Raw genomic sequence first — 18,579 nt, 5'->3', positions numbered from 1 at the left:
CAATTCTAAGTACTATATCTTAATTTTTGTACCCAGATTTTTCTTGCGCAAAGAACAATAATTTACAAAATATAATTTATAATGCGTTAACTTTTGAACCACGATTATGAGTATTCTATTTTTTTCTTCCCAAAATCCTGTAACAAGTTCATTGTTGATCGCGCAGGAATTTGAAATACCCACCGAGCAATGAAGTCTTCACGCTGTTGTACATACCCACGCACACGAGAGCAACGCCTTACTTCGTAGGAATGTTCGCCGGTCACATTTACCGGATCATAAAAATCCGGAAGCCCGACTTTCGGTTCCCGTATCCAGCTCTGTGTCTGTGGACGATCATCTGCGGCGGTTTATTATGGATGATGTCCATATTCTATTTTTTCGTTCACGAGTACAGCATTTGGGCAAGCGTCTTATACGCTCTCGTGTTTCGTCTGATTTACTCGGCCGTGATTTCGGCATTTATTGTTATTTCCGCTATAAACACTTGTTTCACAGGTAAGCACTAGATATTGATATCGATGGTTTAAAAATTAAAATCTAAAAATCTAAAAACAATTTATATGTATCGCTATTATCACTCGATAATGAATTTTCATAAATACCTATAGGATCTTGGTCATTGATACTCACGCCATTGGGTAGACTCACATACGGAGTGTATTTGGGAGGGTTGTCGATGCAATTGTATCATGTGGCTTCCGCGCGCACTCAGATATATTTCAATCAATTAATACTTGTAAGTAATATTACTCTACTATAATATATTAATACATAATATATAATAATTAATAAAAAATTTAATTAGAGTAATTCACCAAACATATTTACCTAGAAGTTAGCAGTCAGTACTACTACTACTACTACTATATATTTACTATGTGTACCAGAAAACATTGCATCAAAATTGAAATAGTTAGGTACAGTATTTTTAATCAGAAAGAGTGAACATCAAATGAATCTGAAGTAACCGTTTTGAATTTTACTGTATTGGAAGTGTCGACTTCGATTAATATTTCCCATGATTTTTTCATCTTACGATATTAGTTTGGTTATTATCATAGTTCACTAGTTCAAGGTATTTGTATTTTATTTGTTGGAAAAATTGATCTCATTTACTTTTCATACGGCAACACAGCCCAAATGCACCTACATGTCATTTTAAATGCCTAAATATTACTCCTTTTAACATGCTATGCTCCAAATTAGGTAGCTAATAAAGTAATATATTTATTTAAATTCTGGTATTAGAAATTTTTAAGTATACTTAAGGACCGTGTTACAAATTAAAATTTGTATACCTTATATTAAAAAGTCAAATGGTTCACTGTAATTGACGTGTTAAATTTGAATAATTCGATGACATTGTATTGTTTATATATGAAAAACGATTCCGAGTGAAGACGGTCTGTCAATCTATATTACCAAGTATATTTCATACATTTTCGATATTGCTATTCAAGTAATTTATTTAACTATTAGTATTACTGACATTATGGTAGGTTTAATGTTTATATAAATTTAATTTTTGTATTCATTATATTAATCATATTTAATAATTGTAATAACATATATTTTCTTGTTATTAACTTTTGAATCTATAGTTAAACAGTGAAAATTCAAAATAGGTTCATGGTATAAATAGGAAATAGTTTAAAATTAATAGAAGAATTCATAATATAGGTACATATGTAAAAGTCTTAAATACTCACAAATTATATTTAATTATAACTAACATAGTTATTCATCATTTAAATGTTTAATTTCATCCAAATTTTAACTTATGCATATCCTATGTATTATTTTAGATTTCTTAATTTCTGTATAAACTACTTATAAGCAACTTTGTATTAAATTTTCAAATCTTAATAATAAAAATGGAATATTTTATAATTTTTTAATTACAAAATGCACGGATGAGCATGCTTGTTGAATGCAAAGTCTGGACTTATATAGTTAAATCTCAAAAATCCAGTTTCAAGATATAGCCTTGAATCCTTGATTTGTTTAAACTTCTTGAATACTAATGGAAGATATACATTTTTATTAATAGTCATGGATTGTAATTGGTGATTCAATATATGGATTTGTCATTGCGTTCATCTTGTACCTGTTGATTGAAAGTCCATTTGAAAATCTACTGAAACTATTGGTCAACAAAATAAAAGGAGGTAAAAATAAAAAGTTTATCTATCAATTATTATTATTTGTTGTTTAGAATTATTATAGAAATTATTAAAAGTTTTTGAAAATTGATTAGCCAACTACCTTTATATTATATTGTTCTGCGATATAATGTAGGTACATATTGTACCTTTGTACCTGACATACCATTTTAAATTCAAGGTCAAAAATATTTTTTAATTGTTTTAAAAGAACATTATATTTATTGTTTGCGGTATCCTGTTAGCAGAGTACATCAAAATTATAATTTTAATTAATATTTATTATTTGCTAACAAGTTACAGAGTATTAAATGTTTTTATATAGGTATGTAAGTACGTTACTTATTAGATAGTATTATTTTTCCCCGTATATGATACTTATGTGCCTGCTATACTAAAATATGTACATATATTTGTACAAATTGATACTAAGCCACTAAGGTACACTTAAAAACCTGTAAATATACATAGGCTATAATTAACACATTTTCTACATTAAAAGGATTTTAAACCCACAGTCTCGTCTTACAAACATACAAGATAATAAATTTATAATCAATAGAACTGACTTTGTATTATTAGAGAGAATCAACTTATTATAAAACTTAAAAATAAAAACATTATTATTTATTTCTAGTTGGTTTTTAATGATAAATTCAATTTCATGCAAATTATGTGTATGTAAAATACTAAATTATAAAAATGACCATAACTCGCATAAAAATTAATATATCGTAAAAAATAAACAATAATTAACAGATTATGTTCTCACTTTTAAGTTTGATTAAAGGTCAATTCACTATGATACTAAAATTAAAATCGGTTATACTAAATGAAAATTTGCTATCTTGTATGTTTGTGAGGCGAAAACAATGTATGTAGCATCCTCTTAATATGGCTATATTGTTAATTGTTATATACATGATAAATTTATTATTAGTTATTATCATTTCTAATTATCAAACTATTCAAATATCTGTTTGACTGTGTATACAAATATTTGAACTGAATAATATGAATGATAAATGATTACAATTTTAAAGAAATTAATTTAAATTTTTAATCTAGGAAAACCTAAGACTGAAGAAAGAATACCGAAGGCTGTTGAAATGTTACCACATACAATGGAAAGACATAGTTAATATCAATTTTTAATAGATATACTAGGTCACTAGAATATAAAGAAAAAAATACTTAAAATTAAGACACAAAATGTTCCTTTATAGATTGTAATACATATTGTAATTTTTTTTTAATTTCTAGAATTTCCTACTTCTAGAGTCTATATTATAGTATATTATAATTATTACAAATTTAGATTATAAAGTTATTAAAAATGTATAGCAGTTTAAACTTTAAAAGTAATTAATTGTTATAAATAATGATTTATGGAACTCTGATGTTACATTTTAAATCAAGTAAATCATCTTAATGTTTCTTAAAATTTCATTATTGATAATTGTGTTAGTTTTAATCTCAGGCTATCCATGTATCTTTTATATAATGAGCTTGGATAACATAAATGGTAAGTACTGTCACTTGAAAAAATAAGCTATAAAATCTTTATGATAAATCACTTAAGAACCTGAATGTAAAAATAAAATAATATAATAAAAATAGTTTGTTTATTAATTTGTAATGTGCATTGTTTATTGTTTGACAGAATTTGTACAATCTAAAATACATATCTACATCAAACATTGAGAAAGTTGTAATAAAGAAGCACCAAACTTTGAAATTTAATAATGTAGGTAATTAATGCACTCTTTGTTTACAATATAACGATGATCAGTTAATATGTGACAAAACCAATTTATTATGTTAATATGGTCATCATTTTAATTTGGTTGCACTACAGAAAGTATAAACAGTATAGTAAAACTTTATTATAAAATGTAATTAAACATTTTATTTTTATTGAAATATCAGCAAGTATGCTATTTAGGTATACTATAGAATTAATACAATGTAAAAATTTATTATATTAATATATTATTTATATTATCTACAGTTAAACATAAAACATCTATTCACCAACATATAACCATTTTTTTTTATCAGTCTCAGATAAAAATACATCCACATGATTGTAAAAAAAAATTTATTGTTCTGGTTTACAATAATGTCAGTCATTATTCTTTCGTTCAAATGGATCAGTCCATTTATTCATATCTAAAATAAAACATATTATGATATAAGGTAAGCATTTTATAAATTAATAGACAAAATAGCATACTCCCAGGAACTTCAGGCTGTATTCTAGATTGATCTAATTGTGCACGATTCAGCTCTTGTGACTTTTCTAAAAAAAATTTAAAATAAGACAAGTTATATGGGAAAAAGCTAAATAAGATTCTTAGTTATTCTTTTTCTTTAGGACATTCTCCTTAATATTGTACACTTTACCGTATAATAATTTGTTTAAATTTAAATGCAATAAGAAATAAGAGAATTCAAAAAAAAAAAATATAATAGGGAAAAACTATTTACTATAAACATTTAAAGAAATGAATATCTAGAGATGCAATCACAAAAATTATATTCACTTGATATTTATTAGCGTTAAGAAAATATTTAGAAATTGCAAAATATTGTGTAATTTTTTGACTCATTTTATATTAAGTTTAATTAAGAAATAGCAATAATCAATATGTTGACACTGTGACTTTATAATAATTTTAAATCTAAGACTATACATTTATTCTACTTGTAGATTATATTATTATTTAAATATTCAGTACACTATACACTTACTAACATCAAAGAATTTATTAACATTCACTTGATATGTGTATAATAATATTATTTTTTAATTTTAATTTTGTTTTTATAATTTATTTTGTATATAATTGTGTATCATACATTCATACGTTAAGTTGAAAAATTTATGGTTGACAAATAACTCACTAAACTTAGTATATTATATTAATTTACTAATAATACTTGTAAAATAAAATTACATAATACAAAAAAATATATAATATATTAAATTATTAATTTAATAATATTATTACAAATTCAACTTACTATAATCTTCAATGTGCGTCATTGGATAAATAATGATTGGGTAAGTTGCTAATCCTATGCCACCAACAAAAGCTGATAGGAATGCAACATACTTCCATCCTTTTAGACGAGACATTAAAATTTAAAGTAGGTAAATTAAGTTAAATTATGAAACTTTTTAGTAAAGAAGAAACTAAAAGAATTAATAAAATAATAATATAAGTATTATTTGAACAGCATATTTAATAATTAATACTATCACTTAATCTAATTTGTAATAGTATCACCACAAAATTTTTGTGCTATCACATACTTGCAATATTATCATTTTAGTTTTAATTCTAGATAAAGAATAGTAAATATTGTTGACACCAAGGTGGATAAATATCACAATCCACTAACTTAATAAAAATAAAAATTACATATTTTAATTTAAATTTTTACTATATTACGTTATATAGACAATAGACATAATACATTATGTTTATGCTGTATTATATCCACCTTGCTTAATACATTTATTATCAAATTTTACATTATTAACTATTAACATAATTTCAATTAGTTGCTATTTTATAAATATTGAAGTATTGAACTATTAATGTTTTCTGTGTTTATCATTTTATTAAATTTATAATGTTAAGAAAGCTTGTTAGTAAGAAGTATCCATTTTACAGAACCACTCTCTGCATTCATGCCTGGCTCATACCATTTTTATCTAAGAAAATCTTGCTGGTTGGGTGTAATGTACAGTTTAAGTGTGCTTTCTTTTTCGACTTGTATATACCATTGTTATGTGTTTTTTGTACAGGTACATATACTTTTCTAAGGATTTTCTTTTCGAAGGTCACCAGCTTATTTTTATTATTCTGTTTTACATCCATATATGATAATATTGTGTAAATAGGCAATGTATTAATATAAAGATTTTAGACTTGATTCATTGCAAGGAGTTATAGAAAGTATATATATATATTTTCTATTACAACCAAAATTTAAGACACTATGGATCAAGTCCGACATTCTTTGTTATCCTGATATAATTTGCAATGCAGAAAGGTAGAATTATTATTTTTGGTAGTACAAAATGTATTTACAGTTATTTATTTGCTAACAGTTATAATAATGCAAATAAAAGTTATGGATTTATAATGCTAAGATAAGTATTTTAACTTAGTGCTTAATAACAAATAACAATTTAAAAAACATAATTTTTCATAATAACATTGTCATTTGGATTATTATTTATAAGTTAATAAGTTATTAAGTTATTTTTTCCATTTTATACATCTATAAGCTTTAAAATTTGATACTTTATCATCTAAATGATCATAATTATATGATTTAAAACAAGGTTCACACATATGATTTACAGTTACTGGGGTTCTTTCATCATCATTCAGCATAACAACACTAGCTACATTTTTAGAACAAAATATACAGTTCTTTAATTTCTCTTTTGCTACACTGATGACTCTAGGATAATTGGTTTGGCCAAGACAATCATTAGATTTAGCAATGTTGATTTCATTAAAGATAAATAGATGTTCACAGCGACCTAAATGTTGGTAAACATAAGGTTGGCCAATACATATCTCCAAATCCAAAAGTTGTGTATCCAATGATAATATATTTTTAATAGGTTTACCATTATCACAAGCCCATTTTTTCATTGTTTCGGCATAAATCAGTGTACTTTTATCAGGTAACGTGTCGACGTATAAATTATTATTTATGTAAAACAATCCGTGCTTCAAATCTGAGTTCACAATATATTCTAAAAACAAAAACATTTAAATAAATAAAACAATTTATCAATTTTTAAATGTATATGTTATTAATTCTATATGAAAATGTTTCAAATTGATAGATAAATATAATTTTCGTTAATTATACTGATGACTGATATAAAATTGTTTCAACATCTTTTACTAGTGCCCAAAAAGTTCCATGTGCCTTACCCCTTTAAACATCAGAATATTATTTTAAATAGTAGGTACTTTGTTGAGGTTATATACCATCTAAACATTATTAAACCATTTAATATATATCTATATAAAAATCCAGTGGCGTAAATATTATCTAAAATACCTATGACAAATTTCTATATAAATAATAGTAATAGTATAAGTATACCTACCACTCATCACAACTCACCCAAAGTTTATAAACTCCATTTTTATAACTTATTATGAGCAAATTTTCAAGTTTCTCTTGAAATTTCTTAGTTTTTATAAATTTCAAGCCCAAGGTGTCTACACCCAATTAAATTACCTATACTATTTGTCACAGTTGAACTATAGGATTGGCACATTGTATAAACTGGAGGGATCTTTACATAGAAATAAAAATTTTGATTTACCTAAAGGTTTATGAGGGGTTTTGCTTATATCACCACTTATTTCAGTTTCTTCATTTTCACATTTAAATCCTTGTTTCAAATCTTGAAGAGTTTGTGCATCATAAAATTGAAGGGTTTTTTTACAACGTGGAAAAACAGCTTCATCAGGAATTTGATTTTTCGTCCAATGAAATGGATAATAAATTGAAATTGTAATTAATAAAGTTTGACCGGGCGTAATATTACCTCTTGGAGTAAAACTGGGAAGTGGAGTATATAATTTTGTTTTTTTAATCTGATAGAAATCACTTTTCATAACTTTAAGTGTTTGAAGATTACTTTTAGTGGTGCCGTAGATAGGAAAAACGTAACGAGCACTTAAGGTATCTGGTGAATCAAAAACTTCTTGATAATTATAGTTCTGTAATTCTGTTTCCCATGTTTTTATATCATCTGGTAAATGAGATAAATCAGCATTTGGATTGATTGATCTTAATTTTTCAAATATTATACGATCAGTGATCTTTGACATTTTAATTTGATCAACTGTATAAGCATTCTCAGTCTTAAATTGTTTTAAGTTAATAGGTTTAGAAATGTAACAGCCAAGAACTGAATGACTGAAATCCATTAAAACTAAATGATGATGTCCTATTCTTTTACTCTGTAAAAATAAAGTACAAAAGTCTTCAACATTTTGAATAAATAAAATAGCAATACTTCAAATATTTACAAAAACTTAAGAGTTATAACTAATTCTAAAGTATATTAAATAATACGGATTATAATTAAAAATAATTCAAGAATATAATTATATGAGTACTAAACTACTAAATATTAATATGTACTATGTAGGCAGATGATTTCTTTTTCAAATGGAAAAAAAAAATGTAAATACATAATTTTTAAACAAACTACATTATTGTTTACAATAATATAATACAGACAATACAGCAAACTTACTAACTCTTTTAAATCATTTTAACTTAGTCTAACTAGAAAGTAGTAACTACTTACTCAGCACTTACTGCTTAGATGTTAGATTGAGTAATTAGGTAAATAATTATAAATTACTAATTACTAATTATAATATAGACAGAGTACAAGACCACGATCATAGACCACAATTTACTTGGTTTATCAGAATCTTAAAGATTGCCGGTTTTTGATAATGTTATCATTTAAGGTTTAATTAAAATTATTCCCTTGTTGGTCTTAGAGTTAACCACTAGAGAGAGTTTTACTATTCAATTCTATGAAAAATATTGTCAATTATTAATATTTTATCGTTCTAAGCATTCTTTGTAATATTAGTAATAATACCTACATTAACTATGTAAGTTGTTATTTGTTAAATCTTAGCGTGTATTACCTACCTACGACCTACGTACCTTTGTGGAAATAGAAAATAAGTGAAGAAATAAACTTTGTATTATAACTTATGAGCAATAAAGATGTATATACTAAATAATTGCAAAACAATATTAAATAAGAAAACATTTACGGTCAAAATCTCGATAATTTGATAATTATTTTAAAGTACCTGGTTAAAAATGTATAACATTTATTTATCTATAAAATTTGAAAATATAGTACAAGGTTCTTTACATCAAGTTGTCAGGAATTAAAAATACAAATTGAGTTTAATTCTACAAATATTTTTTATGACCGTTTGAAGTTTAAATTTTGACGAAATCGAATATTTCAAACGATTTTTGTTTTTTTTTTGTTTTAGTTTCTCATTGTAACTTGAACATTCTGCTGTTACTTAAACTATCATTTTTGAAACAAAGAAATTTTCAAACTCAATTTAAGCTATTTAGGCATTTTTAAGTGTTGATAAAAATGTTTTTAATTAAATACAAGATCTCATATTCTCATCAAATGAGTTGTTCTTTTAGAAATTAAAAAATATTTAAAATGCATAAGTAAGATTTATTTAAAATGTGTTTGAAGTTCAAATGTTGAACAATTTATCAGTTTCAAACAATACAAACTATTTTCAAACTTTTTTGTAATTAAAAATTAAGTAAAATCTTGAATTTGTATTACTTTATTGGTTTTCAAAATACATTTATCTGTAGTGATTCCTGTTTTTCTTCACGTTTTAAATACCGGTTAAGTTAAAGTAAGTTTAATACCTGTTTTTAATAACGGTAAAACCGAAATTTATATTAATATACAATTGTAATCGGAAAAAATAAATACTTGTATTCAAAATGAAATTGAAAAAAAATGTTTATAGTTTTAATTTCTGATTATATAATGGCCATCATAATTACATCATATATTTTAATTTAATTTATATAATTTATTTCAATATTGACATATTTAAAATTATTTCAAAAACTATTAAATATTTTTTGTACATTTAAATTTTTAAATTTTGTTGAATAAGATATTTTCTTCTAAGACCGTGATGTAAGTATATTAAATTATTATAGTTTATAATCAAAATCAAACCGACGGCAATCAGACAATTATTATTCTAATCGCTGAACGTCTGAACTGAATCACGTTTAAATAACGTGTCGTGTGTCTGTGTATGCGATTTTGTATCATGGGCATTGACCTTGTTCTTGGTAATGAATGTATATTATTTAATGATTAAAATTAAAATTAAATATAGGTACAATAATTTGTCGTAGTAATGTAGACAATGTAGTATAACAAATCCACAGGGGCACAAAAGTACGAGCATTGGATAACCATTTTTTTAAAAAATGTTTGTTAGACAGTAAATTAAGTAAGAAAGATAACTCGTTAAAAACTTCGTAATACATATTTAAGCACATTTTTCCAAGGTTTATTTTTTTTTATCGACATTTATAGTAAAATAACTAAAACGAATTTCAAAAATTTGAAATGTCTATAGACATAATAGCTATTTATAATAGCTCAAAAAAAAGTCAAATATTATGAAAACTATACTATGTAAAGGAAACGCTAACATTAACATTTGGTAAAAATTTTAAGTATTTAAAGTAAGTATATGCATAAAAAAAATGAAGTCAATCATTGAGAAAACTACAAAATAATTCTCGATTTGTATGCATTTTGGCAACATTTTAAACTCAAACCAAACCAAAACCAAATGTGGCGTAAAAAAAAACTTTTTTCTCATTCGACTTTTCCAGACTAATGACAGATATTATTTTTAATTATTTTATAGACAAATATATACGTATTATAATGATTAACAACCGTCAACCAAACTAAAAAACCTTTTTTTTAATTTTTAAAAACTCGTATTATAGACATATTAATATATTATTATAGACTATAGTCTATAACAGTAATCATATAGTACTTGTGGGGCTATAATGCATAAGGTTTACTGTTTTACACGCCGGCGGAAATTTTTTTTTTTGTGAAGGGAGGGTTCAGATCGTTTTTTGTTCATAACATACACAATTAATGTATAGTTTACTACAATCTATATAGTAGTATGAATAATATTAACATCATAATATTATTATCACGGTTTGGCGGACGTAGTAAATTGTAATTATGATTTATGAATGGTTCTAAATGTTCTAATCAACAATCAACGGTTGTACGGTTGTTCGTTAACGGCTCATCGCACGCCACCGGGCGCCTAATGTCTATCGCCGAATGCCGCCGATCACCCGCTGGTCCGCTGGCGGCGGTGACCTTGTTCGCGGCGCCGCGGACCGGTGCTCAACGCTCAACGGCCAATCCTCACCCGGAGCAGTCTACGTGCTCTACTCGCTCCCCCATCGCTGTCGGCTCAATAACCGTCGACCGCGGCCAGTAGACTACACTACGATACCATACTCGTACAACAGTAGTGTCGGCTCCTCGTCGTCGGCGGTTACGCGTTTGGGCCGTTTTCGGTTCCGGAACAATATAATATATAGGTTATCGATTTGCCGTTCGCCCACGCGCATTCCGCCACCGCCTGATCCGTTCTCTTAACTTCATTAACTCAGTATTGCTCTCTTCATCCACATTTGTTTTTTTTTTTTGTCAAATATTTTCGCGAATCGTGATCCTTATTCCCTATCTGTTGCGCGTGATTTCGCACAAGTGCCTATTGTTGTGCGGTTACGTTATTACACGTTATTTGCTGTTTATTGTTAATTATTTGCGATCGCGCCAGTACTATACCTAAACAACTGTCAACCTTCGTGCGGACGAGTGCCTGAACACCGTTATTTTATCGCCAAGTGTTCTTTCATTACACACGAATTGTACCTGTCCACCTGTATTGTTGGTTTTCCGTAAGTACCCACGCAAAATGTTGACCGAGTCAAATATAGTATTCGATGCTTACCGATCTCTGAGCGAATTATGATTAATTTTTTGTTTAGTGACGACCGCAGTCTTCCGTTATTATGTGGTCGAAAATATTTAAAGCCAGTAATCACGGACTCGTCCGTGGTGTGGCCATATATTCGGTTACCTGGCCGGTGAGCAGTTTAATACAACAGACGCTTCAGCCGTCTGGAAACAAAACCATTGATTTACAACGAGCGGCAAAGTTCAGTGTGTATGGTGGACTTTTTGTAGCACCCACTTTGTACGCGTGGATGAGATTTGCCAGTTATGTGTGGCCTTCAATGACAATTACTAGTCATATAACTAAGGTCAGTATATCTGTGTTTAATAGTCATTAATTATAATAATTAATAAGCATAATTGATAAGGTTTAGCTTGCAGTAACATGATTGTTTTAACTGTAACTTAATTTAAATATTGCCTATGTTAAATTTCAACACACCTAATATTTCAATAAGAAATAATAACATGAACATCTCAGTTACCAAGTTTAAACAATGTAATTATAAAATTAATTTAATTGTAGGTTTATCTGAGTCTTATTTTAAATTAGAAAATAAATTTTACTAAAAAAAAAAATAATACAATTTAATTAATACTGTTAACAATTTTACTTCTAGATAGACATCCAGTAATTTTATTTAAGAGTGGTTTACTAAAATGTATTTAGTGCCTAGGATAAAAAAATATAGTTGGATGCATATTGTAGGTGTGATTATACATTCCTTGTTCCTACGCAGATACTAATTAAATTATTACTGAACAATAACAATTAGTAAAACTGTATCATGAAATAAAAACATGTGAAATATAACTGTTACTTATATATGTAACTATTATACTACTAAGTACAATAATTTATGTTTTAAATTATAGTTAAAAAATATTAAACTATAATTTATAATTTAAGCTTATTAATCAAAAAATAAATAAATGTTATCATTACCTGTTAAAATATTTATGTGTACAGGCAGTGATAATATAATGTTTCTACTATTTTAGCACAATGTATTTTAAAATTTCTGATAATATATTTTACAAATAGTATACAATATTATACTTACTCTAATTATGAAAATAAAAAAATGTTAAGAACATTTTTTATCACAGCTACCTACTTCTACAATCTAAGATGTTTATCTTTTATCTATAGTATACTTTACCCATTGAAAATATTTTAATTGTAATATGAAATTTATTATGATACAACTTATATAAAAATGGTTATGGTGAATATTAAGGAATAGCTATTGTGATTAGGTTTATTGGGTTTTTTTTTTATTGGATTTGAAATAACTTTTAAGCAATATTGTATTATATTATTATACAGGTACCTATAATTTTATTATATTTTAATAATTTTATAATTTTTAATGCTATCAATAATTGGACAAAAAAGTTATTGAATTTGTTTGATTGTATTCATATTGGTAGGTAATAAGTACTTAATTATTATAAACGTGAAACATTGAAATCCATTAATTAGAAAAAATTTATCTAAAATCCATTGTCAAAATGTGTTTCAATATTAACTACAATATTTAAAACATACACTTATGTAAGTGTCAGTCATTTTTTTATAAACTAATTAATTACATCATATGATATGATATCGTAGTAATTAATACTACAAATAAACCCAGTATGTATAAGAGAAGCCTTAAACAACTTTTTTTCTTTATGAGCTGTGCAGTATAGGATTACTTAAATATAACAGGTAAAAGCATTAACAAGTATGAGTTTTTTTCATAATTTTAAGAAAAATAAAACTAGATAATAAACAATTATATATTTAATTCCATAAAAATGTTATCTTGATATAATAATAATGTTCATAGACATTTTAATTTTGGTATTTTTGAAGTATAAAAATGTTATTTCTATCAGAAAAATAAAAAAAAATAGCCATATAATATATTATACAACTAATCAGCATAAAAATTGTGATTTCGGTTGCAGACTATAGGCATTTTATTTATTAGGTACCGAAAACTAGTTTATCGATAAGTCATTGATTTGTTTTTTATGAGTTACTAAATTGAATAAAAAACACTTAATTAATACTACTGATGATAAATCTTAACCTTGTTTATGCTACTACTTTGTTTAGTTCTAAAAATTATAACAATGATATAAATGTTTGGGCCTAAATTATTTATAAATTATTTAAGTTTGGAAATAATTATTATTTGAAATAAGTTACAATAAATATAACTTAATAATGCTATAATAATATAATATAATACCTATGTTAGTATTATTATTTAAATGTTTTTTTTTAATTTTGTAGGCAGTTGTTGAACAATTTTCATATGGTCCATTTGCAATGGCTAGTTTTTTTTTCTTCATGACACTTTTGGATGGAGGTACAATAGAAGATGCTAAAATGGAAGTTAAAGAAAAATTTGTCTCTACATGGAAGGTATACATTTTTTTTTTATACATTGTAATCAAATAAATTTTAAGAGGACACCATATATTATAATTGCTATTTTCACACTTCTCTCTTTATGTAGTATGGTTTTAAATTGTATAATAATAAATATTTTGAACATATCATGGTAAAAAATTTATATATGCATATTAATTATTATTAATGTTATTAATGTCATTAATTAGTAGTATAATAGTTAAAATTTTAAATACTTAATAATTTTTAATGCTAAAGACAGTTAAATTGCTATAAGTGAATAATATTATTTAAATATTATATATTTTATATATTAACTCATATTTTTCTTCTGTTTAGATTGCTGTAATGGTTTGGCCGGTATTACAAACAATAAATTATTGTGTAATTCCTCCAAAAAATCGTTTGATATTTGTCAGTTTTGCTGGATTGGTATGGACAACATTTTTAGCTTATATAAAATATCAAAAAAATAAATCTATACCAATAGCTGATAAAACAACGGATTGATAATTAGTGTTATATATTTATTTGACTGTTATGCAACTAGGTTTTTGACATTCTTTGTTATTATTGATTATTATTGTTATTAGCTCTATAAACTATTGTTGCCAAATATTATACCTACGTAAATATAATTTATGTCTGAACTTTTATCATTGGTGTATTTACAGAATAGAGAAATATCCAATCGACAGACTCAATAATACCTTATACATAAGTATTTTTTATTTGATAACTATTCCAGTCAACATGATCCATTTCATTATAATTAATTTCTCCACCTTAACTCTGCCTTCCAGAAACATTGTAAATACACCATATAAATAATATAATATTTTAAACAACTTTTGCAATTTGTATTTTGAAAACTTGCAATACATTTAAAATATTGGAAAATTCCTACTTTTGTTACTTGATGACACTAGTCAAAAAAATTGTTATTTAGTTAAATAATTTATACAATTGCAATTATTTATTTAATGTTATATTATTAAGCCCAAATGTCCAATTGAGGGTTTTCAGTTTAGTATAAATGGTGTGACATTTTACATTTTTTTAATGTTCATAATCCATCTTATATTAAAAATGTTCTTAACTGATTGAATTTTAATTATTTTTGTATTACCATTATTGTAATGATTGAAATCTAGATAAAAGGGGGAATTTTTGTTAATTTTAATTTTACATATTGTATTTATTTATATGTATTATGTATTATTTATAGCTTTTTATGTTTTTCAATTATATGGTCAGTATATCTGATTTACCAAAATTATTTTACCATTCCATTATATTTAAATTGTTCGTCTCAATAATAGATTAATAAATAAAAATGTATACCAATGTTAATATTATATATTTTATTTTGATGATAATATAATAGCCATTTTTAATAGATAATTGGCTGATCAGTTTGTGTAAAAATAAAAAAGTTTAAATAAAAATATATAATTTATGGTTAAATTTTTTTTTTTAATTTTTAGTATTGTATACCTACTGAAGTCTGAAGTTACAGGTATAATATTTATACATTGTAATGTGAATATATTGTTAATTTTATTAATATTATTTTAATAATTCAGTTAATACAAGTGAGAAATATTAAATAATAACTGATATAAATATAACAATAACTGTGATGCATTGTATAGAGCTGATTAACCTAGACTACTTTTTTAAACATTGAGTATATGTAATAAATATGCTATATTATTCGTTAATATGGTTTCAATTTAATTATTTAATACCTGTTTAAAATATAATAATATGGTTACAAGATATAAGAAAATAATTTATTTTTGTTATTTAAATGCATTTGTTAGATTAAGGTAAAACGCGAGATTATGATGTTATTTTCAATATAATAAAGTTTTCAGACCATCATTATTTTTAAAATTTACAATGGTTGCCCAATGACAGTTGCATCTGACATTTGCAAATGATCTCAGACCTCTTTCATTTTATTTTCATATAATATTATAGTTTTCAACTTTTTTTTTGCTTTCCAAAGCGCATTGTCTTACAGGATTCTTTATGCCATTTTTTTTTATGTCATACCTATTCGAGTAAATTTAAATTACTTTATATTTAATATTTATATATTTATATATTTTTTTTATCGATAATAAATGATAAAAAAATCCAATATTACACAATTTCCTAAGTTTTAAACATTATTGTCTATTTAACTTTACGAAAGTATTGAAGTTACACTATTTTTCAACTTTTATAAAGATGACAAAAATGTCGGCTATACAACATATTTTAAATGAAAGGAAATGACACTCATGGCTTCATGGAAAGTCCGGAACCCGTATTTTGGTGACTCGTCAGGTGAGACCATCTGGTTTTTTCATGTCTTGAATCGGCTTTGAGTCTGTACACTCTTAAGTCGTGTCCAGACCAAAGAAATATTTGTCGGAAACACATGTTTTCGACATTGTTGTCGGCAATGTCTTCGATTTCCGCTCATAAGCGGTAGGTATCATAAATATTTGTCGACAACAATGTCGGAAATAAATGTTGCTAACAAGTTTTTCTTGGTGTGGATGTGGTTTTATGTTATAGTAATTTAATGGATTATTTGGTATACCTACTATAGGTAGGCAATAGACATTATTCATTCATGACATGATTTCTATATGTATTTTATTTAATGTTCCAGTGTAACAATTTTTTTTTGATCTTTACATATACTATGGTCTATGGATAATACCAATGTATATTTACAGTTAAATTATGTACCATAATAAAATTGGTTAAGTTGTAACAAATTGAAGATATATAAATACAAAATTAACAATAAATTTCAATTTCGATTTCGTCTATATAATAATTAATAATATAATTTTAATATTTTTATTATACGCAAAATAACGATTATTTAAGTGAATATTTAACAAGTGAATGTACAAAATAATATATACATGTATATTATAAATATATAACGCATGTTCTTAATTTCAGCGACCATTATTATAAAATGACAAAGCATCACGTTATTATTAATAATATGGTACAGGTATATATTATATAATATAAATAATATAATGTTATAGTGTACGTTATATTTACTATATATAGGTACTTTTAAATATTTTATTTATTAACTCAATTTCTAAAGAGTTATTATTTTCATGAATTATTATATTTTGAATGTAAATCCATTCAATGCAATGTATCTATATGACTTTGTCTAATGATGTTGAGATGGGGAAATATATTTAATATGAAAAAAGAATAATTTAAATATTAACCAATTATACGATAACTTTGTTAAATTAAAAAAAAGGATACACGACCAAACCAAAATCATTCATCAATATACATATCATATACAGGTCATCAGGTCCTATACAATCTACAGAATATAACATTATTGTAAAATGATTGACACTATAATATAATAATAATAATAACTATATTATACGGTTATTGGTTGTTTTCAACAATTCAACATAAAAATTTACTACGAAAATAGAACTCGCTGATGTGTAATAAGCGATGCGTAAGTACAACGATATTATATAACAATTTGATTTATCTAACTAGGTACCTACCTATACAGTAGGTACCTATACGTAATATTTATTGAACAAATTACAACGAAAAATTAACGATATGTTCAATATCGATAAACATTTTATATACACACTACATAATCTTTAATCGGTCAATAAGTCGAAAATATTATATCCTATCAATATTGTTACAATATTCTGTGTAAGTATTGAAATTCTATATTTATTATTTATATAATATATAATATATCAATTAAAAAAATATATACCTATTTGGCTATTTATTTAACACAGTTTTTGTCCACGAGTAAGGTACACAGTATCACTAACACCTGGAAGCACTCTGGATTAAACATTTTAATCGAAATAAACAATGTAAAAATCAAAACAACTATATGTTTATCAAAAAATGCACTCCGGTGTATATAATGTGTATGTAACGCAATACCTATTAAAAACATTATAATTATATTTAAATACATAATACATATCATTACGTTTTACGTGTTATTGCATATAAGTATAGTGAATGTCAGTACATATATAACTTTAAATTTTATATTTTATAATATTAATTAATATTAGGGACCGGATTTAAATGCTCTAAAAAACAAGAAAAATGTTCTTAAAATTATTTTTAATATTGTAAAAATGTATTTAATTATATACATTTTTATTATTTGGTACCTATTAATTATTTGTATCATTTTCATCATCTTCTAGTTCTCCTATCTTTTTTTTCTCTGAAAAATTAATATTCAATTTAGATAGATACATTCGTTATATTTTTACCTTGTGTTTCATACATCATAATAGCACTGTATAATCAGG

The 18,579-nt window shown here is 25.1% G+C and overlaps 4 protein-coding genes across 6 annotated transcripts; 2 read left to right on the top strand and 2 right to left on the bottom strand.

Annotated features, from left to right (window-relative positions):
- The first annotated feature begins 251 nt into the window (after positions 1-251).
- On the top strand, positions 252-3,370 carry LOC113552587. Its single transcript, XM_026955441.1, has 4 exons — positions 252-498; positions 612-739; positions 2,054-2,171; positions 3,234-3,370. Exons 1-4 carry the CDS (start codon positions 252-254, stop codon positions 3,305-3,307), a joined length of 567 nt encoding a protein of 188 aa, XP_026811242.1. The 3' UTR covers positions 3,308-3,370.
- An 804-nt stretch (positions 3,371-4,174) lies between these two features.
- On the bottom strand, positions 4,175-5,436 carry LOC113554345 (small integral membrane protein 20). Its single transcript, XM_026958151.1, has 3 exons — positions 5,193-5,436; positions 4,402-4,467; positions 4,175-4,337 (listed from the first exon to the last, which is right to left on the bottom strand). The coding sequence occupies exons 1-3, from the start codon at positions 5,305-5,307 to the stop codon at positions 4,291-4,293; spliced, it is 228 nt and encodes a 75-aa protein (XP_026813952.1). The 5' UTR covers positions 5,308-5,436; the 3' UTR covers positions 4,175-4,290.
- Positions 5,437-5,732: 296 nt separating this feature from the next.
- LOC113554327 (snRNA-activating protein complex subunit 3) lies at positions 5,733-11,888 on the bottom strand. 3 transcript variants are annotated; one of them, XM_026958123.1, is made up of 3 exons: positions 11,810-11,888; positions 7,534-8,176; positions 5,733-6,948 (listed from the first exon to the last, which is right to left on the bottom strand). In XM_026958123.1, exons 2-3 carry the CDS (start codon positions 8,141-8,143, stop codon positions 6,440-6,442), a joined length of 1,119 nt encoding a protein of 372 aa, XP_026813924.1. In that variant the 5' UTR covers positions 8,144-8,176; positions 11,810-11,888; the 3' UTR covers positions 5,733-6,439. The 3 variants fall into 3 exon arrangements, with proteins under 3 accessions (XP_026813924.1, XP_026813921.1, XP_026813923.1); XM_026958120.1 differs by lacking the exon at positions 11,810-11,888 and adding an exon at positions 8,530-8,677; XM_026958122.1 differs by lacking the exon at positions 11,810-11,888 and adding an exon at positions 8,541-8,650.
- LOC113554328 (mpv17-like protein) lies at positions 11,110-15,475 on the top strand. Its single transcript, XM_026958124.1, has 4 exons — positions 11,110-11,756; positions 11,847-12,122; positions 14,105-14,236; positions 14,564-15,475. Exons 2-4 carry the CDS (start codon positions 11,871-11,873, stop codon positions 14,732-14,734), a joined length of 555 nt encoding a protein of 184 aa, XP_026813925.1. The 5' UTR covers positions 11,110-11,756; positions 11,847-11,870; the 3' UTR covers positions 14,735-15,475.
- Positions 15,476-18,579: the final 3,104 nt, after the last annotated feature.

The sequence above is a fragment of the Rhopalosiphum maidis genome, chromosome 2 (genome assembly GCF_003676215.2).
Source record: "Rhopalosiphum maidis isolate BTI-1 chromosome 2, ASM367621v3, whole genome shotgun sequence".
In the NCBI taxonomy this organism is placed as follows: Eukaryota; Metazoa; Arthropoda; class Insecta; order Hemiptera; family Aphididae; genus Rhopalosiphum; species Rhopalosiphum maidis.
The sequence above is the reverse complement of the archived record's forward strand: the minus strand, read 5'-3'. Positions and strand labels throughout refer to the sequence as shown.